This window comes from Xenopus tropicalis, chromosome 3 (assembly GCF_000004195.4).
Source record: "Xenopus tropicalis strain Nigerian chromosome 3, UCB_Xtro_10.0, whole genome shotgun sequence".
NCBI lineage: Eukaryota > Metazoa > Chordata > Amphibia > Anura > Pipidae > Xenopus > Xenopus tropicalis.
In genome coordinates this window covers 16,146,473-16,170,016 of record NC_030679.2, presented here as the reverse complement: position 1 = coordinate 16,170,016, position 23,544 = coordinate 16,146,473, and the positions used below count along the sequence as shown (strand labels likewise).

General features: G+C 41.5%; 1 protein-coding gene across 2 annotated transcripts in view; it reads left to right on the top strand.

Moving 5' to 3' along the window:
* Positions 1-8,036: 8,036 nt before the first annotated feature.
* The window catches only part of ttc1 (tetratricopeptide repeat domain 1), a 29,758-nt gene continuing 14,250 nt past the window's right edge, over positions 8,037-23,544 (top strand). The window contains exons 1-5 of one of the 2 annotated variants that reach the window (XM_002940176.3): positions 8,037-8,318; positions 10,297-10,357; positions 11,139-11,251; positions 11,773-11,809; positions 12,841-12,989. In XM_002940176.3, coding sequence (XP_002940222.1) covers positions 8,142-8,318; positions 10,297-10,357; positions 11,139-11,251; positions 11,773-11,809; positions 12,841-12,989 — 537 coding nt within the window. In that variant the 5' untranslated portion in view covers positions 8,037-8,141. The remainder of the gene's footprint in view (positions 8,319-10,296; positions 10,358-11,138; positions 11,252-11,772; positions 11,810-12,840; positions 12,990-23,544) is intronic. The other variant, XM_004912754.3, reaches the window with a different exon arrangement.

The window sequence follows — 23,544 nt, the reverse complement described above, 5'->3', positions numbered from 1 at the left end:
GTCTACTATTTCTACTTATATGTTTATTCTTTATAGGTTTTGATTTTTTGGTTGTTTGGTCACGTACACATATGGCAGGTTTCAATCATGGAATGTATGACGTCATTTGTGGATTTTGGCGCCATAATGGGTTTAAATGTTGAGTGATTTGTATTCTGTGCTCACTTTGAGAAAGGCTGTGGAGACAGCCCAAACGTCAGTGCTATGTTGTGAACAATAAATCAACTTTTTTCAAGTAAGTCCTGCGAGTGCGGTATCCTTCTCTTGGCATACTTCCGGAATTTGTAATACTGCACCCGGGCGTCCAGTGATCTTTAGACGTGAGTGCCGGCTTCTAAAAAGACAATATATATATATATAATAGCTGTGATGGATTGCACCTCAATTATTATTATTATTATTATTAACATTTATTTATAAAGCGCCAACATATTCCGCAGCGCTGTACAATAATGAATGAAAGGGGGTCCGCTGAGCTGGGGGAAAAAATGGCTAAGAGGCAGGAGGAATGTTTCAACTAGGCAAGTGGGAGATGAGTGTATTAGAGTTTTATGGGAAAGCTAGTGTAGACCTAGAAGTGGGATTATGGGGTAGGAGAGTGAGGGGGAAGAGAGTTTACCTTCTAAGGAGATTCCTCTGTTAGATGGAAAACAGCCTAATAGTAACAATAGATCTAACTCTCTGTTGTGAAACGTAAATATCAGAGGGAAAAGTAGTAACCTCTGCATGCACTGTGCATGCTGGCTAATGCACAGCGCTTGTCAGCTAAATTAGGAGAGCTGGAGTCTACTGCATGTACTGACAATTGTGATATAATTGGTATCACTGAGGCCTGGTGGGATGAAACATGCAATTGGGCTGTAAAATTAAATGGTTACACCCTTTTTAGGAGGGACAGAGGGATTAAAAAGGGTGGAGGGGCTTGTCTTTATGTAAAGCCAGATTTAAAGCCATGTGCTAAAGAAATTACCAGAGATAGCAACAGGGAGGGTGTGGAATCCCTTTGGATTAGAGATTCCAATGGGGCTAAAGGTTACAAAGAAAATTATCATTTGTGTATGCCAGTGCTGTCCAACTTCTGCGGTGCCGAGGGCCAGAATTTCTCTAGCATACATGGCGGAGGGCCGCTAATGGAAGCCAGTTTTGACCACTCCCCTTTTTGAAACCACACCCACTTCAAACCACACCTATTTTATCACAATGGTGGTAGCACAGCAAAATCCCAAATGCTTGGTCCTAACTGTGGGGATATCAACCATCATTCATATGTGAAAGAAGTATGTCATATTAAGATATACCCTTAAATTCCATATGCCTCCTTCTCCCCTGTGGATAGCAGAGCAACCCCCAGTACATAATTACACACCTTTGGGACCATTTAATGGCTATTTCCAAATGCTAACAAACTCCCACAACAAACCCCTGCCAGGTTCACCTCCCACAAGCAGCATAGGGCAAGAAGAGTATGTCATACACAGGCAGCACTCTGCCTGTCCTATGCTGTCTGTGTGTGCCATACTCTGCCTGCCCTACCCTGACTGTGTGCCATACTCTGTCTGCCCTACCCTTCCTGTGTGTGCCATACTCTACCTGCCCTACCCTTCCTGTGTGTGCCATACTCTACCTGCCCTATGCTGGCTGTATGTGCCATACTCTGCCTACAGTACCTATGTCTGAGGTGTGAAGAAGTGAACAATGGGAGTGATTACAGTCTGAGCCTGAGGTGTGAACACTGCAGGGGGTGAACAATGCAGAAACTAAAAGGTGTGAAAAACACAGGGGATTACATTTTTAAACAATACAGAGGGATTACAGCCTGAATCTGAGGTGCAGGGGGCCAGTTAATCTCAGTACTGATACCATTTAATGCTTACTCAAAGGTAAGCCATCAAAGCAGCCAGACAGGTGGGGGGCCACACAGAGGGGGGTCGGGGGCCGCACTGGTGTATGCTATAAACCACCCCTTATAAGTGAGGAGGATGAAGCCCAGCTACTATTGCAAATAGAGGAAGCCTCACAACTAGGTCATGTTAAACACAAGCTATATACTAAATGGTAGTGTGTTGGGGGTATCCTTAATGGAGGTGGACCTGGGGGTTTTTGAAGATAATAAGTTAAGGTTGTTTTCTCAGGAAAAAAGGCGCTTGAGAGGGGACATGATTACTCTGTACAAGTACATTAGAGGGGATTATAGGCAGATAGGGGGTGTTCTTTTTTTCCATGAAAACAATCAGTGCACCAGAGGCCACCCCTTTAGATTAGATGCCCTTCCTAGTGATGTTGTAATGGCAGATTCTGTTAATGCCTTTAAGAGGGGCCTGGATGAGTTCTTGAACAAGCATTGTATCCAAGGCTATTGTGGTACTAATATCTACAGTTAGTATTAAAGTTTGCATATATAGTTTATGAATGTGAGTGTATAGATAGGTAAGTATAGGTTTGTGTGTGCTGGGTTTACTTGGAAGGGTTGAACTTGATGGACTCCTGCACCCCATTCCAGTGCTTCAGCGGCATAACTATATAATCAGCAGACCCCGTGGTCGCTGGGGGCCAGGACCTGTACCTTAGTTCCCCCTCCCGGGCCCCTCTCCTACTTTAAATATAGCAGGGCAGTTGGGATGGGAGGGGGCAAGGGAGAAGGGACTGGTCTGCGCTGGGCCCTCTCAAAAGATTTTCTGCAAGGGGGCCCCGCGTGACCAAGTTACACCGCTGAGTGCTGATACAACTTGTCCGGCAAGCACTGCCTTATTCTTATTATTTTTACTTAGCTCCTCCCATCAGTTTTCTTTTAAACTGCTCCACCAACTACTCATATTCCACACTATCATCACTGCTCCATTAACCTCACATATACCCACTGTTCTATTAAACTCACTTATACCAACTGCTCTATCAAACCCACTTATAACCGACTATCATAATTTATTAATGTAGCTCCAGCCAGTTAATTTTACAAACAAGGGTTAAATAGTAAAAAATGGGATCAAAGGACCCTGCTCTTACAAGAACTTACAATCTTATTTCAACTCCATTAACTTCTACTATCCCCTACCCTCAGTTCATATACAGTATCAACCACTGCTGCTCGACTTATTCCTCCAGAAACTCCTTCTCCTTACTGGCACCCCAGTCTAATAACTGATTTCACACACACACAAAAATGTAATATCTGTTAAAGGCATGAGCCTTCTGCAGTGCATTACTCATGTAGAACAAATAGGCACAGGCCTGGGGCAGCAGGAAATAACGCATTTTAAAATGATCATGCTATTTATAATTTTAATATTCGTCACTGATGATTTGGGCTATGGCTAGAATTAGAGTGACATCTATGGGCCAAGAAGAGTGACAGACAATATTTGTTAGCTGTAGTAATAAATCAGTTGATTAACTGTACTTGCTGTGTTTTTCTTGAAGACATTTCGCCAGTCATCTGACTGGCTTTCTCAATCCAGAATGACGTACACAATGATCTTTCTGTAATAAATACCCTGGAATGTTGCTCCAATCAGCATAATCTGTTTATCATAACCAGCATGGGATCAGGAATCTCATTAAGGTGGGGTGTTGATTGTATTAGTATGATTGGAGCTTTGAGGTGTTATTAAAGGACCAGTAACACAATTTTTTTACATTAAACCTATGCCTTCTACACACTTTTATTAGTATATTTGAAATACAGAAATGTTAATAGCATCAGTAGATTTTAAATAAGTAGCATTACCAGGTATTCTCAGGGCTCAGGCTGCAGCACTTAGTTTGAAAAACTTCCGGTCACTTCCCCCTCCCTCTCCTGGTACAATATCAGCAGTGCACTCCGCTCACACAGAAAAACAAACAGAGCAGGAGATAAGAGGGTCTCCGTCTCCCAACCCTCTCCCTAACCATTACAAAAAAAAAACTATAAATAACTTTTAAAGCAGTCTTCTCACGCTCGAAAATGCAGGAAACTAACTTCCGGTTTTAACAGGAAGTTACCACATCGCCTTTTTTAGCTGTGCCCTATATAGCCAAGGTAATGATTTTTATTCAATAACCACTTATCATATTTAAATGTCGGTCTGTTATATATGTTAGCTAAAGTGTTTAAAATGTATATTTGCAATGTAAAAAAATTGTGTTACTTTTCCTTTAAAGGAGAAGGAAAAGTAAAAACTAAGTAAGTTTTATCAGAAAGGTCTATGTAAATACAGCCATAAGCACTCACAGAAAAGCTGTATCGTTCAAAAGATACAGGATTTCTTGTCTGTTTGTTTTCCCTGCCAGGACATGCAGCTCTTTCCTCTCTCCTACTCCCCCCCTTCAAGAATGCTAAGAACTCCCTCCCCCCCCCTTAGGAATGTGCGATCTGAGCCAATCAGCAGGAAGCTTCCTCATAGTCTTACTAACTGAGCATGTACACCGGTCTTGGTCTTGGTGCCAGTAGCAAGGCATTATGAGAACTTTCTTTACAGAGCTCAGCATTTTTTTTTTCCTATGAGGCTTCTGATTATCTGAACGGGAGAAATAAGGGGAGACTTAAAGGCACTATTGAGAGAACTGCAGCTTGAGATGAACTCTTTATTAGCCTTTCCTTCTCCTTTAAAACTTCCGGGAAGAGGTGTCAAACAGCAATGTACATAGCAGAGAATAAATGTTGCATGTTGGTTTTTCTGTTTTCACATATATGACCTCTTTAACCCCTCTTCCAAACCAGTCGCTCTCCCTGTCTAGAATCTGGACTTGGCTGTCTTTAAATAGTAGTATTAAGTTAGGTTAAAAAAAGACGTACATCCATCATGTTCAACCATAATGCCAATATATAACCTGCCTAACTTCTAGTTGATCCAGAGGAAGGCAAAAAACCCCATCTGAAGCCTCTCTAATTTGGCGAAGAGGGGAAAAAATTCCTTCCTGACTCCAAGTTGGCAATCGGACCAGTCCCTGGATCAACTTGTACTAAGAGCTATCTCCCATAACCCTGTATTCCTTCACTTGCTAAAAAGCCATCCAGCCCCTTCTTAAAGCTATATAATGTATCAGCCAGCAGGACTGATTCGGATAGGGAATTCCCCAACTTCACAGCTCTCACAGTAAAGAAACCTTTCCGAATATTTAAATGGAATCTCCCTTCTTCTAAACAGAGTGGGTGCCCTTGTGTCCATTGGAAGGACCTACTGGTAAATAAAACATTAGAGAGGTTATTATATGATCCTCTTATATATTTATACATAGTTATCATGGCACCTCTTAAGCGCCTCTTCTCCAGTGTAAACAGACCCAACTTGGCCAGTCTTTCTTCATAACTGAGACTTTCCATACCCTTTACCAGCTTAGTTGCCCTTCTCTGGACCCTCTCTAATTCAATAATGTCCCGTTTGCACACAGGCAGCATAGGATGGCACACAAAGGCAGCATAGGCAGGCAGAGTATAGCGCACACACAGGCAGTATAGGGCAGGCAGAGTATGGAACACACAGGCAGTATAGGGCAGGCAGAGTATGGCATATACAGGCAGCAATGGACAGGCAGAGTATGGCACGCACACAGGCAGCATAGGGCAGGCAGAGTATGGTGCACACACAGGCAGTATAGGGCAGGCAGAGTATGGCACACACACAGGCAGTATAGGGCAGACATAGTATAGCACACACAGACAGAGTAAGGCAGGCACAGCATGGCACACATAGGCAGGGAGTGTATGGCACACACAGGCAGTGTAGGGCTATTCTGTCTGTGTGTGCCATACTCTGCCTGCCCTATGCTGCCCGTGTGCCATACTCTGCCTGCCATATGCTGCCTGTGGGAGGTGAACCTGGCAGGGGTTTATTCTGGAAGTTTGTTAGCATTTGGAAATAGTCATTATATGGTCCCTAAGGTGTGTAATTATATGCTGGGGGTTGCTGTGCTACCCACAGGGGAGGAGGATTTAAGGGCATATTATGATATGACATATTTTTTTTCCACATATGAAGGGGGGATATCCCTACAATGAGCACCAACCATTTGGTTTTTGCTGTGCTACCACCATTAATGTGGGTATGGCCTTAAAAGCTCTTGTGATAACATTGGTGTGGTCAAAACTGGCTTCCATTATCAGCCCTCCGCGATGTAGGCCGGAAAAATTCTGTCCCTCGGTAACAGCACCAGTTGGACAGCACTGATCTAATTTATGGCTCCAATGCCAAAAAACAGTTGGATGCTGCATTTGGCAAACTACTAATTCTATCTAAAACAAACCCCTTTATTTATTGAAGAGTAATGTTGACCAATATGGTTTCCTGGGTGAAAAGATAGATGTAACCTTTCAGAGATCACCCAATATTGGTGATAACATTGTTCACAGTTTCTCAACTGAAAATAATAGAAACAAGCAACTAATAGGGTTTTTCCCTTGTGATAATGTTGTCACATGCGGTAACATGTATATTATCATCCTGGGGCTTAAGGACATTAGTCATTAAAAAAGTCAGCCTAGCAAATCAGGAAAACTAATCTTGACCAAAAGTATTTACAAAGCGAGTATAAACTTTCAAATGGCTACAATGAAGCCTTTTGGCTTAAAGGAAAAAATTCTGCCACCAAGCTACAACCTCCTGACACCAAAGACATGCTCTCAATTTTCTGTGGCTACTGAATACAGCTAAGTATCTCAGCAGTCCCTAGTCTATCCTAGGTTGGCTTTTTTTAAGGTGCAGTCCGTTATTTCCTTTCCATTATTTTTGGTGTGAATTGTGAACAACCAGAACACATTTTTCATTTAATTCCCTTTCACAAGTTAGAGCTTTGAGAAATAAAAATGAATCGTACATTGTAATGTAATTTTGGTGAAAGCTCTGGTGGTGTCTGGTAATGCTTGCAGACAGTGGCACAATTGGAGCCCAGTACAAAAGAAATCGATTCTGTCTCCATGCCTACTTAGTTAAATACCACAGCAAAGAGCAGTCACTAGAAAGTTGCTCATGTTTCACTAGTATAGCTTAATCAGGCGACATTGCCGCACATTACTACTACACAACTATACTAGCAAAACACGCAACGTTCTTGCAATAATTTTTTACTAATTTTTTTCTAGTCTACATAAAAGTCGCAAGTGTAAAGTTTGCAGTGGAATGCACGTGGTGTTTTGGAACGCAGTGCCATTTTGGAAGGCACAAAGGAGCAAGGAACTAAGTGGACAAAAGAAGGAAAGCACTGAATTGGGCAATTTGGGTGAGATCTTTCTAATACTGCATAATTAATACAGAAAGCTGGGGATACCCCCAAAAGAGCCTAACTGACAAATTGGCAATATATACCAAAAACAAGTTTATTCGTCTTTTGTGCAATTCTCCTTGAAGTTAATATAAATGCTCTGGGTATGGCTGCTATAACAAGAAATTGACCATACTGGATTTAGCACAAATAATTGGAAAGCAGTGTGGAACTATTACTCTCAATTGCATTTCATCATTGTCTGCTGCTGTTCTGAATAAGAGTAAACAGTACACTCTGATATAATACCTTGATATAATTGCATTTTAAGGAGGATATTGTTGACCTATAACAGTATAAAGAACTCAGCAATTTTTTGGCACATTGCACTTTATGCATTTTTGGGAGGTCAAAGCAGTTATTAGAAAAACTTTTTTTTTAAGTGATTGTATATAGTGTTTTTACGGTTTGTGTAATATATTGATTCTAAAGTAGACCAGTGTGGGCCACTACAATATAAAACTAGCCCTATCTATTGGGTCTTTTACCACCTGATCATTAGTTTAAACCTAGCAATCCTATTACGTGATAGCCACAGTACCCCTACCCCAAAATTGCCAGTCTCACACCAATAAAAAAAATTCAAGTTACAGGTCAGTCAGGTTACACTAGTGCCCACCACCACCTTCACAATGAAAAACTGCCTTACAATCACAGCGCCACATCTGAATATCGCCTACTCCTAGAACTAGGTCAGCTTAGCCACAGCCTACATCCAATCTCTCATTACTGCTGCCTCTAAACTAACTGCGCCACATTAGACTAGCAGGAAAACCTCTCTTCTCTTCCCTTTCATTCCCTGTTCCCTCCCCTTCCCTTTCCGTAACTAACGAGTCGCACACACTTCCTGACTTCAGGCCGAGTGACATCACATCCGGGTACAAGTCTCGGGACTGGACTCAAGAAGTATGTTAAAGAAGCAGAGCGGCGGCGGGTGTGAACAGTGCGACGGGCTCAGTGGGCAACGATGTAAGGTCCCCTCAGACCCCGGCGGCAGCGAGGCCCTTCAGGACTTTGTGATCTCCCCGCATTGCAGAGTCTGCGGGGGCCTTATTTACGCCACTGAGAGCGAGGAGGAGAGAGAGGTGAGGAGAAACAATGGGTTCACTTGTTAGAAGGGTACCTTGTTACTTTTATATCATGGCCCTGTATGGAAGTTAAAGGGGAACTTCGTTAAACCAGCTCCTTAGTATGGTGTGGTAGTGCATGTATTTTCCTGTCAGCCCTCTAAGCTGGTTTTTGTTATTTGCTGACAATAAGTTTAATACTTTACAAATGAGCAAGGAAGGAACTAGCCTTGGTTAGTAGCTCTGGAACTTGTCCCTGTCTCCTTATGGATCAGATATTTTCAGGAAGATAGGGAGATTTTATAAAAGTAAAAAAAATAAAAACAAGTCTGTCACTGGTGGTGAAGGCTGCTGACGTTCAGGAAATTATCTGCCCCTTATTCTCCAGTAAGAACTTCCACCTGCACATGCTCCATTTCTTTATTGCTTATTTGCAATTAAAGTCATACTGACATGAAAAAACTACTTTTCAAAATATGAATATACATAAAAAGTTACCTATAGGTCGTGTTGACGGTTTTTCGCTGACAGGTTTGGTTTTGTAGTTCAAGTAATTGTTACTTGAAGTTCCTAAACCACCTGACTGTTTTGCCAACCTGACTGTCCCTTCCCAACCTGTCAGCTATAGCTTCTAATGCTAACGGACCAATATGGCTGCCCCCTCATAGAGGAACACAGGGGATCAGACAGGTAATGTAAACACATCAGGCAAATATTTTTATGGCAAAATTATAAAGTTCTTGCAAAGACAATGTTATGATAGATGTAAAAAACAATTTACTTTCTTGTGTCAGTATCTCTTTAATGATATTCTAATGGGGAGTACTGGATTCATCCTGACGAAGGTAGAGACTCCTCCAAAATGGTGATATGCAAATGGATTAATATATGTTAAAGAAGAAGGGTAAATCACTGGGGGTGCCAAATTTTGGGCACTCCCCAGTGATTAAGATCACTTACCTGATATCCCAGGCCGGTGTTCCTATTAGCAGAAGATCGCACGATCCTGGGGTATATGCGGGTGAGCGATCCTTTACCTTTTTTCACTGCAATCCCACAAATGCGCAGAGTCAAAAAGCTGATTTTTTTTTTTTTGTCCGTTTAAATGCGACTTTTCACTCTACTGCGCGTGCGTAGATAACACAAAGAAAGAACACTGAGGAGGATCGTTTGCCTGCATTTACCCTAGGCTGGTGTGGCTTTTGCTAACAGGAGCGCCAGCCCAGGGTATAAGGTAAGTGAATACAATCAGTGGGCGGTACCTAAAATTTTGCCCTCAGAACCCACATTAATATTGGCGTGTGCGACTCCTGAATGTATATTTTATTAGTACAATTGTCAAGTGTCCAGGGAGTGGAATCACCTAAGAGATAAACACAAGTTAGTGTTGGGACTGCTGCCTGATTGATTGAAATATTCAACAGTAACGTACTCTTCCAGTCTCCCACAACCTGCTTCGGTATGACAGAGACTAAAGAAGAACTAAAAGTGTAATGTCTGGGGGTGGCAACTTGTGATTTATATTTGCTTACCTGATACTTTGGACTGTGCTTAGCTTTGCTAAAAATTACTTGGGCAGGTACATACGCAATAAAGTGAAAAGCTTAACTTAGATGTAGAAAGCTAGTTTTTTCAGTGCACTGCAATTGTGCCATCCTGGGCCCGAATAAAAGAAGACGGAAGCAAAAGAAAATTGTGGCAACTCAGCTCACATTCACACACACTAGGGACAGGTTTGGCATGAGCCAATTATCCTGCCTGTATGTCTTTTGGAGTGTGGGAGGAAACTGGTATCCAGAGAAACCCCACACAATGACAAAATTCACATTTGTTGCAGATAGTGCCCTTGATAAAGTCAAAACCAGGGCCCCAGCGCTGCTAGGGAAGACTAACAGAAGGCTTTGGAACAACAGAAACAATTTATAATATACAATAGCTCAAAATAAATGAATAAAGTAAATGCTGCTATCATCTAACTCTCAATCTTGTGTTAAAGGAGAAACGAAAGCAAAGCACTACATTAAAGGAAGAAGGAAACCAGCTTTTTAAGAATGGAGGTACGTGCTATCTATATTTTTGTGAGCAGGGTACTTTGTCTTAATAACTTTTTACATATATCATAAAAATCCTTATAGTGTAGGAGGGAAAAAATATTGGCTGCTCATTTCTTGGTTAATGCACAGTGCTGGCTTGGCTTTAAGTATGAATAGACATGTAATGAAGCATTATTTTTGGATTTGGATAAATACATAATAAATATACATACTATCAGCTATGAACATTGGAGCAGCACATTTGAGTCATTGCCATGTACCCAAGCATTAAAGGGTTGTTGCTTTAAATTAGCATTTAGTATGACATAAAGATTCATATTCTGAGACAATTTGAGATTGGTTTTTATTTTTGTGGTTTTTCAGTTATTTAGCTTTTTTGTTCAGTATCTCTCCAGTCTGTAATTTCAGCAGCTATCTGGTGCTAGGGTCTTGTTTACCTTAGCAACCAGAGAGACTGGAATATAAATAGGAGAGGGAGTGGATAGAAAGATAAGTAATTAAAAAGTAACAATAAAATTGTAGCCTTTCAGAGCAATAATTTTTGACTGCCTTGGTCAGTAACTCCAATTTGAAAGCTGGAATTATGTAGCAGAGGAAGGCAAACAATTAAAAAAAACTATTAAAAAAAAAAAAAAATGATGACTTATTGCAAAGTTGCTAGGAAAGGAATATTCTATAACATTCGTAAAGTTAATTTAAATGCAAACCACCTCTATAAAGACCTGATACCTGCATAAGAATTGAGCTGCATATAGGTAATTATACTCTCTGCTTTGTGTCCCAGAATACCCTGCTGCTGAAACTGTATACACTCAAGCACTTCAGACGTGTCCGGCATTTTATTCCCAGGATCTCGCCATCCTTTTCTCGAACAGGGCTGCTGCTAGAATGAGACAGGTAGATGTATGAGGGCATTTTTTAATTATCGCATACACTAAAAGACCTATACATTAAATAATAGCAATGATTTTACACCATTTGTGTACTCGAAGCTGGTTTATTTTCCCTAGTGGGGAATCTATTTCACACCAGGAACCAATGGCAACAAGTTAGGCCACACTAAACTAAGTGAAATTTATTATCTTCATTTCACCACTGACTGTTTACTAGAACTCATTTCTTTAATGCAGTGGTACATTTCCCTCAGGGATAAATGCCTGGAAAAAAATACTGGGCAAGTATAGACCTTTCCCAGGATCAAATGCTGAAAAAAATCTTTGAAAACTATAGTCATTCTTTAGGGAAAAACTGGAAAGAGCGCTATATAGAATGCTTTGGTGATCCCTTTGGAGCTAAAGATCAAAACCTGGTTTTACTTTGCTTTAGTGTGACAACATATGCATATTATCTAAAATATTTACTGTCTAATGTTTAATATGCCCTTTTTCTAATGACATTGATATGTTTCTCTCTTACAGAACATGAATGATCTTGCATTAGAAGACTGCTCAAAAGGTACAGGTTTCCTTTAGTGTCTGCCAGGTTTTGAAATAAACTCAAAGAATATGTAAACTTTTTGTTTCTGGTTTCCCAGTTGCAAAGCATTTCCTGCAGAAGGAACCTGAAAAAGTGAAAAAAGTGAATCGCTGGTGAGAAGGCATTTTAGGATTAGTCGCCTGCTGCAGCCAGGATTAACCGCAGGCGACTAATCTCCCCATGGGCCATGGTCCTCAATAGTGCCCAGAAAAACATTACCTGCATTAAAGTCATTTCTAAATCGCAAACTGAAAACTTCAGTTAGTTTCTGCTACTACCTAGTCTAGTGTAGATCCCTGCCCCCTTTTCTGAGCTCTTTTTCTCTGTTTGAGTATGAAGATAGTTATAGAGGTGCCTGCTGCACATGCCTGATTGATTTGAATTCCATTGGAGCAGGAGGCAGTAAAGAAAAGGAGGTTTAGCTTCACACTAGACAACAAAGTAGCTGAAATGAGCTGCAGTTTTTAGCTTATGATTTAGAAACAAACGTGATTATGAATTCAGGGAGAAAGTTATGTTATTCCAGGAGCTATTTAGAGTCTCTTTGTGGATTTTAAAATAAAAAGGTAACGTATCCTTTAAGAAAAAGCGTGGCTGACTGTTTCATTATTCCAAAAGAAAATATTAATATGTAAAATTTAACTTCCACACTTTTTTTTTTTCAGTATTGTTTCTTAATTGTATGAAGGTGTCACTAATTATGTGCATAAGGTTGAAAATTAACTACAGGACAATCAAAGTTTACCATCCAAATCAAATTTGGCCTTATCTGGAGCTTTGGCCTAAGGTGGAGCTGAGAATTTAGTCACTGCAAGTCAGAGGCAGACTATCATGGCTCCCCCACCAAATCTGCTGAATGTTGAAGCAATATATGTATATTTCTTTTTGGCACTTGAGACTGAATGAACTCATCTCAAAGAAGGGGGTGGGAGGTGTTCTTTGCCTTTAATAGAAATGAACTAACTGAACTGAGGTAACCTTAGGCCCTGCCTTTTCCTGTATAATTTCAGCAATAGAGCTTAATCCTGACTACATCCGTGCATTGCTGAGAAGAGCAGAGTTGTACGAGAAGACTGATAAATTAGATGAAGCTCTGGCAGACTATAAATCTGTTCTGGAAAAGGATCCATCTGCTAATCCAGCCAGAGAAGCCTGTATGGTAAGTTGGCTGCAGGCTTTGTGCTCAGGTTGCTAGGGTCTTGTTTACCTTAGCAACCAGGCAGTGGCTTGAATAAGAGACTGGAATAAAAATAGGAGAGTGTATAAATGAAGGATATGGATTAAAAAGTAACAATAGTAAAATTGTCTCGGAGCAATAGTGTTTTGGCTGCTGGAGTCAGTGACCCCAGTTTGAAATCTGAAAAGATGTAGAAGTGGAAGGCAAATAAGGCAAAACCTACAAAGTATAATGAAGATCTATTGCAAACTTGCTAGGGAATGGGGCATTCTATAACATAAGGTGAACCGCCCCTTTAAGGTTTCTTGGTATTTTAACCCTTTCACTGCCAGCTGTTTTGGACAAAACAATATATCGTTTTTTCAGGACAACCTAAGCTTTTAAAATATGGTAGAATTTTTGTGTAATTCCAATTTTGTAACAAGATATAGGCTTCTAAATGTCTAAAAAAATGAAAAAAAATATTTTCCATAATATAAACACATATACCAGAAACAAAAATTATTTTATGCATGAAAATACACCTGATTTGGAAAGTCCCATGTCTCCTGAACGTGCCAATACCAAATATATATAGTTTTATGGAGATTTCTCACTTGTATAGGTCAAAAACCTCCAGCAGTACACTACCAGATTTCCAAAGCACTGCTCCAGAAAGCTGCATACTTAAGATTTTAAGGCCAAAAATTCCGCTAACAAAGTTCATCCCAGAACAGATTCTGGGGAATCCAGAATAGGCACAGCTGTCTGTCTACTCCAAACTATCAAGTTGCAATGCTTTCCTAAATTTATTGGTTTTTATCAAAATTTGTGAAATTTTTTAAAAATCGCTTCAAAGCTTCCAGTCTATAGTATCTTATCTCCTAAAGGTCATAAAGTAACCAAATAAAACACCCTAAATATGAACGCCAGGGGTCCACTGAACAGTTTGATACACAATATGTATAGGTTTACCTAAGTATGTGGCATGTAGGGGCCCCAATGTGAACATACCCCCATATGATCTATCATTTCTGTCATTTCAGCTTCTGCAAAATCAACACATTTACATAATTATATGTGGGATAATGCTAGTAAAAAGTACATTCACCCCAGAAAGTCATATATTTTTGGAAAGTACACATTCCCCCGAATCTAAAATGGGTACCCATGTCTTTCTACTCCAAAGTACCAAGCAGCAAAGCTTTCCTAAAGTTGGCAATTTTGATAACATTTCCAAAAATCCACTCAAAGCTTCCAGTTTCCAGCATCTTATCTCCCACATAGCATTAAGTACCAAGATAAAACACCCTAAAAATGAACACCAGGGGTCCACTGAACAGTTTGATGCCCACTGTACATAGGTTTATCAAAGCACATGGCACTTAGAGACCCCCAAATATACCTTGTGCACACTAATTTTATGGCTTACCTTTACCTAATTTATAAACACATGGAAGTTTTATGAGGGGTAGAAGCTGCAGAAATGTAGGGTGACCCCTAAAAACTCTATATTTTTGGAAAGTACACATTCTGAAAAATCTAACATGGGTAAAGAGTCCTTTCTACACCAAAGTACCAATCTGCAAAGCTTTCCTAAAGCTAGTGGTTTTTATGACATTTCAGAAAATTGCATAAAAATATTGTAGTTTGCTGTATTTATCTCACACAATTTCTTGCATACAATGGCAAATCACCCCAAATAGGAACACCAGAGGTCTACTGAACAGTTTGATGCCCAAATATGCATGGATATACCAAAGTCTGTGGTGTGTACTGACCCCAAAATGAAAATAGCGCATATGGATTTCTCGCTTGCCAACTCAGCTTTTGCACATAGAGCCCCCTGTCAGCGTATTATGTGCCGTAAGACCCCCTAACTACACTGGGACCCCCAGAAAACCATATATTTTTGGAAAGTACACATTCTGATGAATTCAAAATAGGTAAAGTTATTTTTGTACACCAAAGTTACACATGGCAAAGCTATGCTAAAAACAGATCAGGAATACTAATATAGGGATAAAAATGCAATAAAACCACAAAAATTGTGCAAATCAATGAAACAACAAAATAAGTCACTTGACAGCATAAATAGTGGTCAGAATATCTGATCCAATAGTCACGCTTGTCAAAATAAACAGTTTTTTGGGGAAATAAAATTTAAAAAAGAAGTAAAATGAAAAAAAAAAAGTTTTTGTGAGTTTGTGTATACATGTGCACATATAAAAGTTGTGTGACAGTGTGTATATGAGTGTATATACAGTGGTGTGAAAAACTATTTGCCCCCTTCCTGATTTCTTATTCTTTTGCATGTTTGTCACACTTAACGGTTTTTGATGAGCAGAAACATTTAACTATTAGTCAAAAATAACATAATTGAACACAAAATGCAGTTTTTAAATGAAGGTTTACGTTATTAAGGGAGAAAAAAAACTCCAAATCTACATGGCCCTATGTGAAAAAGTGATTGCCCCCCTTGTTAAAAAATAACAACTGTGGTTTATCACACCTGAGTTCAATTTCTGTAGTCACCCCCAGGCCTGATTACTGCCACACCTGTTTCAATCAAGAAATCACTTAAATAGGAGCTACCTGACACAGAGAAGTAGACCAAAAGCACCTCAAAAGCTAGACATCATGCCAAGATCCAAAGAAATTGAGGAATAAATGAGAACAAAAGTAATTGAGATCTATCAGTCTGGTAAAGGTTATAAAGCCATTTCTAAAGCTTTGGGACTCCAGCGAACCACAGTGAGAGCCATTATCCACAAATGGCAAAAACATGGAACAGTGGTGAACCTTCCCAGGAGTGGCCGGCCGACCAAAATTACCCCAAGAGCGCAGAGACAACTCATCCGAGAGGCCACAAAAGACCCCAGGACAACATCTAAAGAACTGCAGGCCTCACTTGCCTCAATTAAGGTCAGTGTTCACGACTCCACCATAAGAAAGCGACTGGGCAAAAACGGCCTGCATGGCAGATTTCCAAGGCGCAAACCACTTTTAAGCAAAAAGAACATTAAGGCTCGTCTCAATTTTGCTAAAAAAAAACATCTCAATGATTGCCAAGACTTTTGGGAAAATACCTTGTGGACCGACGAGACAAAAGTTGAACTTTTTGGAAGGTGCGTGTCCCGTTACATCTGGCGTAAAAGTAACACAGCATTTCAGAAAAAGAACATCATACCAACAGTAAAATATGGTGGTGGTAGTGTGATGGTCTGGGGTTGTTTTGCTGCTTCAGGACCTGGAAGGCTTGCTGTGATAGATGGAACCATGAATTCTACTGTCTACCAAAAAATCCTGAAGGAGAATGTCCGGCCATCTGTTCGTCAACTCAAGCTGAAGCGATCTTGGGTGCTGCAGCAGGACAATGACCCAAAACACACCAGCAAATCCACCTCTGAATAGCTGAAGAAAAACAAAATGAAGACTTTGGAGTGGCCTAGTCAAAGTCCTGACCTGAATCCTATTGAGATGTTAAAACCCTCAAATAAAGCTGAATTACAACAATTCTGCAAAGATGAGTGGGCCAAAATTCCTCCAGAGCGCTGTAAAAGACTCGTTGCAAGTTATCGCAAACGCTTGATTGCAGTTATTGCTGCTAAGGGTGGCCCAACCAGTTATTAGGTTCAGGGGGCAATTACTTTTTCACACAGGGCCATGTAGGTTTGGATTTTTTTTCTCCCTAAATAATAAAAACCCTCATTTTAAAAACTGCATTTTGTGTTTACTTGTGTTATCTTTGACTAATAGTTAAATGTGTTTGATGATCAGAAACATTTTGTGTGACAAACATGCAAAAGAATAAGAAATCAGGAAGGGGGCAAATAGTTTTTCACACCACTGTAGGTGTGCAAAGTGGAGAAAAAAAAAAAACCTGTGCTAAATTGTGTTGTATGTGTGTATAAATATATGTAAGTGTGTGTAAAAGTGTGTATAAATAAAAATAAAATCACACTTACCTGTCCTGAAGGTCAGATCACTTCCCTGCTCCTCCATGCTGCAGTCGTCGAGGAAGTAGGTGGGAGGTAGCGCTGGGGGGGGGGGGGAAGCAGTACAAGAAGCAGATGCGATCGCATCTGCTGCTTGTAGGATGGTCCTGCGACAATCGCATCGCAGGACCATCCCAACCCCCTCGGCTCGTTGCCAAAGGGGTTGGGGGCACATCTGTCTCTCTGCACCGGCGGCAAGAGAATCGCTTGGGCAGAAATAACGTAGGTACTACGGTGGTGGCAGGAAACTGTACAAACAGGCAGGGTAGGGCAGGCAGAGTATGGCACACACAGGCCAAGTATGGCACAAACCAGCCAAGAATGGCACACACAGTCAAAGTATGGCACACACAGGCAGGGTAGGGAAGGCAGAGTATGACACACACAGGCAGGGTAGGGAAGGCAGAGTATGGCAGGGTTTTGCTGTACTACAACCATTAATATGGGTATGGTCATGTGATAACATTGGTGTTGTTTCAAGTGGGTGTGGTTTCAAAAAGGGGAGTGGTCAAAACTGGCTTCCATTATCCGACCTCCACCACGTAGGTCGGAAAAATTCCGGCCCTCGGTACCACAGAAGTTGGACAGCACTGCTCTAGGCCATCACCATTTGAGGATGAGGCCAGTGAAGGGGAAGTATTTTTCTCAGCCCAATCAGACTTGGGGGCAACAATTTAGGGGACTCCTTTATCAATGTAGATCACCTGACATTTTTAGAGGTTCTACACATTGAACATACAGACTCCGAACAAGTCTAAGAGCCTTTTTAGGAAACCACATAAGACCTCAGCCATATTCCTGGCTCATGAGCAATTGCAAGCACTGATCCAGGATGAATGGCAGACACCTGAGAAAATGTTCCAGGTTACTAAATGCTTTACACAAAATACTGTGTCAGCCAGTGTCAAAAATATTAATAAAAAAACAAAACACAAAAACAAGAGTATTGTAGAAATGATACCTATATTGGCTAACAATAAAAATACATTGCAAGCTTTCGAAGCTCTAAGGCCCCTTCATCAGGCAAAATGCAAATGAAAACTGAAATGGCACAACATTTATACTGATAGATCAGAGAGAAGTGTGAAGAGATAACTTGTGAAGATAGTAAAAGTAATTAAGGTTTATTAGGGTGGGTTGTAAATAGTCCAGGGATCTGGATTCAGTCAGATCAGATAGTGTGACATGAAACCTGACCCCAAATTAAGGCCCTGTCTTAAAGGAGAAGGAAAGGCTAAGTCACTTGGGGGTGCCAAAATGTTAGGCACCCCCAAGTGACTTAGATCGCTTACCTTGTACCCTGGGCTGGTGCCCCTGTTAGGAGAAAAAAGCACCAGCCCAGGGTACCTGTAGGAAGCGCTTCCTCCTTCCTCTTTCTTCTCCCGGCGAAATCCGTCGGCCGGCGCATGCGAATAGGAAGTAGGAAGCGCTCGCTGCTACCCCGGGCTGGTGCTGTTCTCTCCGTACAGGGGCACCAGCCCGGGGTAAAAGGTAAGCGATTAAGTCACTTGGGGGTGCCTAACATTCTGGCACCCCCAAGTGACTTAGCCTTTTCTTCTCCTTTTAATGTGTTGAATAACCCTATACATTTGAATTCATAGATCCTTTCTCGTTCAGTTCCAAAGTTCCCTTTTAGAATTAACACCTTCATGTCCTGAAGCCCGTGGTCTTGATTGCAGAAGTGTTGTCCCACTGGTGTATCACACGCTTTGATCTTATGTCTGTGATGATTCATCCTTGTGCGTAGTTTTTGCCCTGTTTCTCCAATGTACATTCCTCCTGTAGGGCACTTAGCACATATGATCAAGTACACCACATTGGAGGAAGCACATGAATAGCAGTCCCAAATGGTGTAGACTTTTGTGTATTCGGTATTGCAATTTGATCTTTGCACAGGATGTATTTGCAAGTCTCGCATCTTTTGCTGTTGCAGGGAAATGTACCTGCTTAATTGTTTGGGGAAGAGCACCTTTAACAATCATTTTCCTCAGACTGGGTGGTTGTCTATAGCAGTGTTTTTCAACCTTTTTTGGGCCAAGGCACACTTGTTTCATGAAAAAAATCACGAGGCACACCACCATTAGAAAATGTTAAAAAATTTAACTCTGTGCCCAGCAGCAGTGCCCCCCTAGTACATTGGTGCCAGCAGCAGTGCCCCCCTAGTACATTGGTGCCAAGAGCAGTGCCCCCCTAGTACATTGGTGCCCAGCAGCAGTGCCCCCCAGTACATTGGTGCCAAGAGCCAGCCCCCCTAGTACATTGGTGCCCAGCAGCAGTGCCCCCATAAGTCAGTGTGCCACGTGGCCCCCCCTAATACATTGGTGCCCAGCAGCATTTTACTTCTGCTCTTCGGCGGCTTCTCTGGTGGCTTCAGCAGCATCTTCGTATCCCTCAGGCGCGCCGCCTCTTCACTTCTGCCTACACGCGACCGCACACAGGCCCTTTTATAACGTTGCGCCCCGTGCGTAATGACGTCACCCGTACACACGGGGCGCAACCAATGACAGGGCCCGGATTTTATTAAAGGGGGCCCGAGCTACTAAGAAAAACTGTAGCATCGCCGGGCCCCCTTTGAAAGTAAAAATTGCGGCCCTGCCTACGGCACACCAGTCAGCATCTCGCGGCACGGAACAGTGGTTGAAAAACGCTGGTCTATAGGACAGAAGGGGTAGTTCAGGGAATATCTCCTTTAGTCTGGTATCTGTATGGAGCATGGGCTGCAGGTCCCTGGCTATTTTTCTTATAATGTTCAGCTGTGGGTTGTAGGTGACTACAATTGGTACCCTGTTGATTTAAATTTTTTGTTTGTAATCCAAGAGTGTGTCTCTGGGTATTTGAGTTGCTCTGTGGATTTGATCATCAATAACCTGCGGATGGTAGCCCTGATTAACAAAAGTTTCCGTTTGAGCAAATCTGGTTGTACCTAAGAGCCTGGCTAAAAACAATTGATTTTTTAATGTGATGTGGATGGAAACTGTCCCACCTAAGATATGCTGGACGGCCTGTTGATTTTTGGTATAGGGATGTTTGTATGATTCCATTTTTGATGTAGATAGTGGTATCCAGGAAATTGATGTGTGAAGAGGAATGGTTAAGGGTAAGGTTAATCGTGGGATGAAATTGGTTGAATCTTTGGTGGAATGTCAATAGTTCCTTTTCTGATGCTGTCCATATTATAAGTATGTCATCTATATACCGTAAACAGGTCAACGGTCTGGTGTTGCAGGAAGCCGGGAAATTTTCTTCTAATTGGGCCATAAACAAGTTTGCATACTGAGGTGCCATTTTGCTTCCCATAGCACTTCCCATCAGTTGGAGGTATATGACATCTCCCAATGAGAAGTAGTTGTGTGTTAGTATAAATTTGATTAGTTGTAGAGTTGGCATTGTGGACATATGAGATTTTTCAAGGAAATACTGGCTGGCTGCAATACCATCTTCATGTGGGATGTTGGTATAAAGAGACTGCACATCCATGGTAGCTAGGATGGTGGAAGTGCACCTATGGTAGCCAGTTTGTTTAAAAGGTCAGTGGTGTCCTGTATGAAACTGGGTGTTCTCTTGACAGTTGGCTTCAGAATGTCTTCTACCCAGCCAGATATGCCCTCGGTTAATGTTCCAATACCAGAGATGATGGGTCGTCCTGGGTTGCCTTCCTTATGTATTTTGGGTAACATGTAAAAAGTACCAATTCTGGGGTTAACTGGCATCAAATCCATTAAGTGTGTCTGTGGGGGGAGAAGCTACTGATGACCTGTTTAAGTTTCTTTGTATATTTATGAGTTGGATCCTCTTCCAGCCTTTCATAATATGTGGTGTTAGACAACCACATGTCTATTGGCTTCTTTTATGTAATTGGTAGTGTCCATTATTACCACGGCACCCCCTTTATCAGTTGGTTTTTTTATCAAGTCTTTGTTGCTTTTCAAAGCCCGTATAGCCTGTTTCTCCTGGATACTGATATTGTAAGTCAACTTCCTTTGTTTGGCCAGAATATTAGATATAACTCTTGTTTCCCTCACGTCCCTTGGCAGCACTTACTTAGAGAGACGTCATACCTAGGGTAGGAAAAACACCGCCTTCTCCAATAAATTATTCCGCCCCTTTACCCATAAAACCCCTCTTCCCTCCACCAGCCTTCAGTGTTTTTTTTTCTACCGGATGGATTACACCATTAAACTTGCCCCCAGATGCTGCATAAGTCCAGGGCGTCATTCAGACGAGTGTGCCCCCTGTGATGTGGTAATTGGGTACCCTTACGCTGAAGCCCAGGAGGGCTTGTTATGGGTCGCCAATCAGATGGTTGTGCCTCCCTTAAGCGAGTTTAAGACACGCGTAAGTGTCTTGGAGTTTGCCGCATGTTGTTGAGGCGCCAGCGGTGACGTCACTAACTCGCGCCGTGCTGCGTAGGTGAAACGCAGATGCGAGGCAGGTGGAACGCAGGGTTACTTCCGGAGGGCTGGTTCTTAAACTGGTGGTTATGGCGGCGCGTAGCCCCTCCCGTAGTTTTATTCTTGCTGCCTGTCCACACGTATAAAACGCTCCATCTCTGCCTGTAAGTACGCATCTTTATGATGCTTTTACATTTGATTTCTTTTGTATCTCTGACACGGAAGCAAAATGTAAAGAGAGTTTATCTGAGTCACCTAAAGTGAAAAAGGATTTAAAAAAGCCATCTTTAATCTCCTGCCTGGGCTGTGAAGTCAAATTCAGTTCCTTAGAGGGAGAATAGTTATGCTGTGCATGTAAAGAGAAGCTCAAAAATCCTATTAACCTCTCAGGTGGTGCTGATGAATTAGATTCTTGGATGAAGGGGGCTATGCTTCAAGCTTTTGAATCATTCAGTCAACAAAAACCTAAAGAACCTCTACAAGCTGAGGGGTCTCTTTATGAAGATTTGTCTTCTGATACTTCCCTTGGGGAGGGAACCTCAAAGTGTAAAATTGAATCTGACTCTGAGGAAGGAGAAATTTCAGATTCAGAGGAATTATTTCCAGTGGATGATATAGCAGCCCTGATTGCGGCAGTCAAAGATACAATGGGTCCAGAAGAATATTCTGAACCCCCCAAGAAATCTAGTAAATTGTTTGCTAACATAGGTAAACGCAAAGTATATTTTCCAGTTGATGAGGCTATTAAGAATAAAATTCAAAATCAGTGGACAGTATTGGATAGGAAATGGGGCCTGCAAAAGAAATTTAATTTACTCTTTCCCTTTGATGCTGAAGATGCAAAATTTTGGGATAGAGCTCCTAAATTAGATCCCCCAGTGGCTCAAACAGTTAAGAGGACTACTTTACCTTTGGAAGACAGTACCAGCCTCAAGGACCCTATGGACAGGAAAGCAGAGGGAGCTTTAAGGAAGGCTTACCTGGCAGCCGCAGCTGGGTTTAAACCGGCAATAGCAGCAGCATCAGTAGCTCGGTCTCTTAAAGTTTGGATCTTGCAGTTGGAGAAGGCATTAAAGAAAGGTATTTCAAGAGAAAATCTTTATCGGATCTTCCCATGCTGATGTCGGCATCAGACTTTTTAACTGAAGCAGCCTTAGCCTCAGTTGATATATTAGCAAAAACAACCTCTTTTGCCACTACTGCAAGAAGAGCTTTATGGCTATGGCTAAAGCCATGGAGAGCTGATAATGTGTCTAAAAATCGTCTTCTTAACTTACCCTTTGAAGGAGAGAAACTTTTTGGATCAGAACTGGAGATGCTAGTGGAGAAAAAGTCAGATGATAAAGTGAGAAGTCTGCCTCAGGATAAAAGATCCTTTAAGCGTCTTTTTTTTTGGAGGCTCAAAAACCTCTTATGGATATAGGCAAGACTGGAGAACTAGCAAAACATCTAGAGATAGAACCCTTGGGCAGCCCAGAGGAAAATCCTCAAGAGGAAGGGGGCGCCCTAGTTTCGGGCAGAAGCCTTTTTCAGCATGACTATCTTCCAGTAGCAGGGAGACTAAGATGGTTTATTCAAGATTGGGAAAAGATCACTTCACACGAATGGGTGCTACAATTAATAAGACTTGTCTATGCCATAGAGTTCAGGCTGCTTCCTCCAATAAGATTCCTAGAAACTCATCTTCCAAAGCAAAGTCTAGCAGAGCAAGCAATAGAAGCTGCTATCCAAGAATTCAAAGATATAGGGGTATTAGTTCCGGTACCTCAGGAAGAAAGATTTTTAGGGGTTTATTCCCCAATTTTCCTTGTTCCAAAACCAAACAAAAAATTCAGAACCGTTTTGGACTTAAGATTGTTAAATCAATTCATTCAAAAAAGAAAATTCAAGATGGAATCTATAAGGTCCACGTTGCTCACTATTCACAAGAGAGAAGTTATGTGCACCCTGGATCTACAGAATGCATATTTGCATATTCCCATAAGAAAATGCCATCAAAAGTTCCTAAGAGTAGCCATAAGAAGGCCATCAGGTACAGAACACCTCCAGTTCACAGCATTACCATTCGGAATTTCAAGTGCCCCAAGGGTATTTACCAAAGTTCTAGTGGTGGTAGCGGCATACCTAAGGACCCAAGGTATTGCAGTCATTCCATATCTAGACGACTGC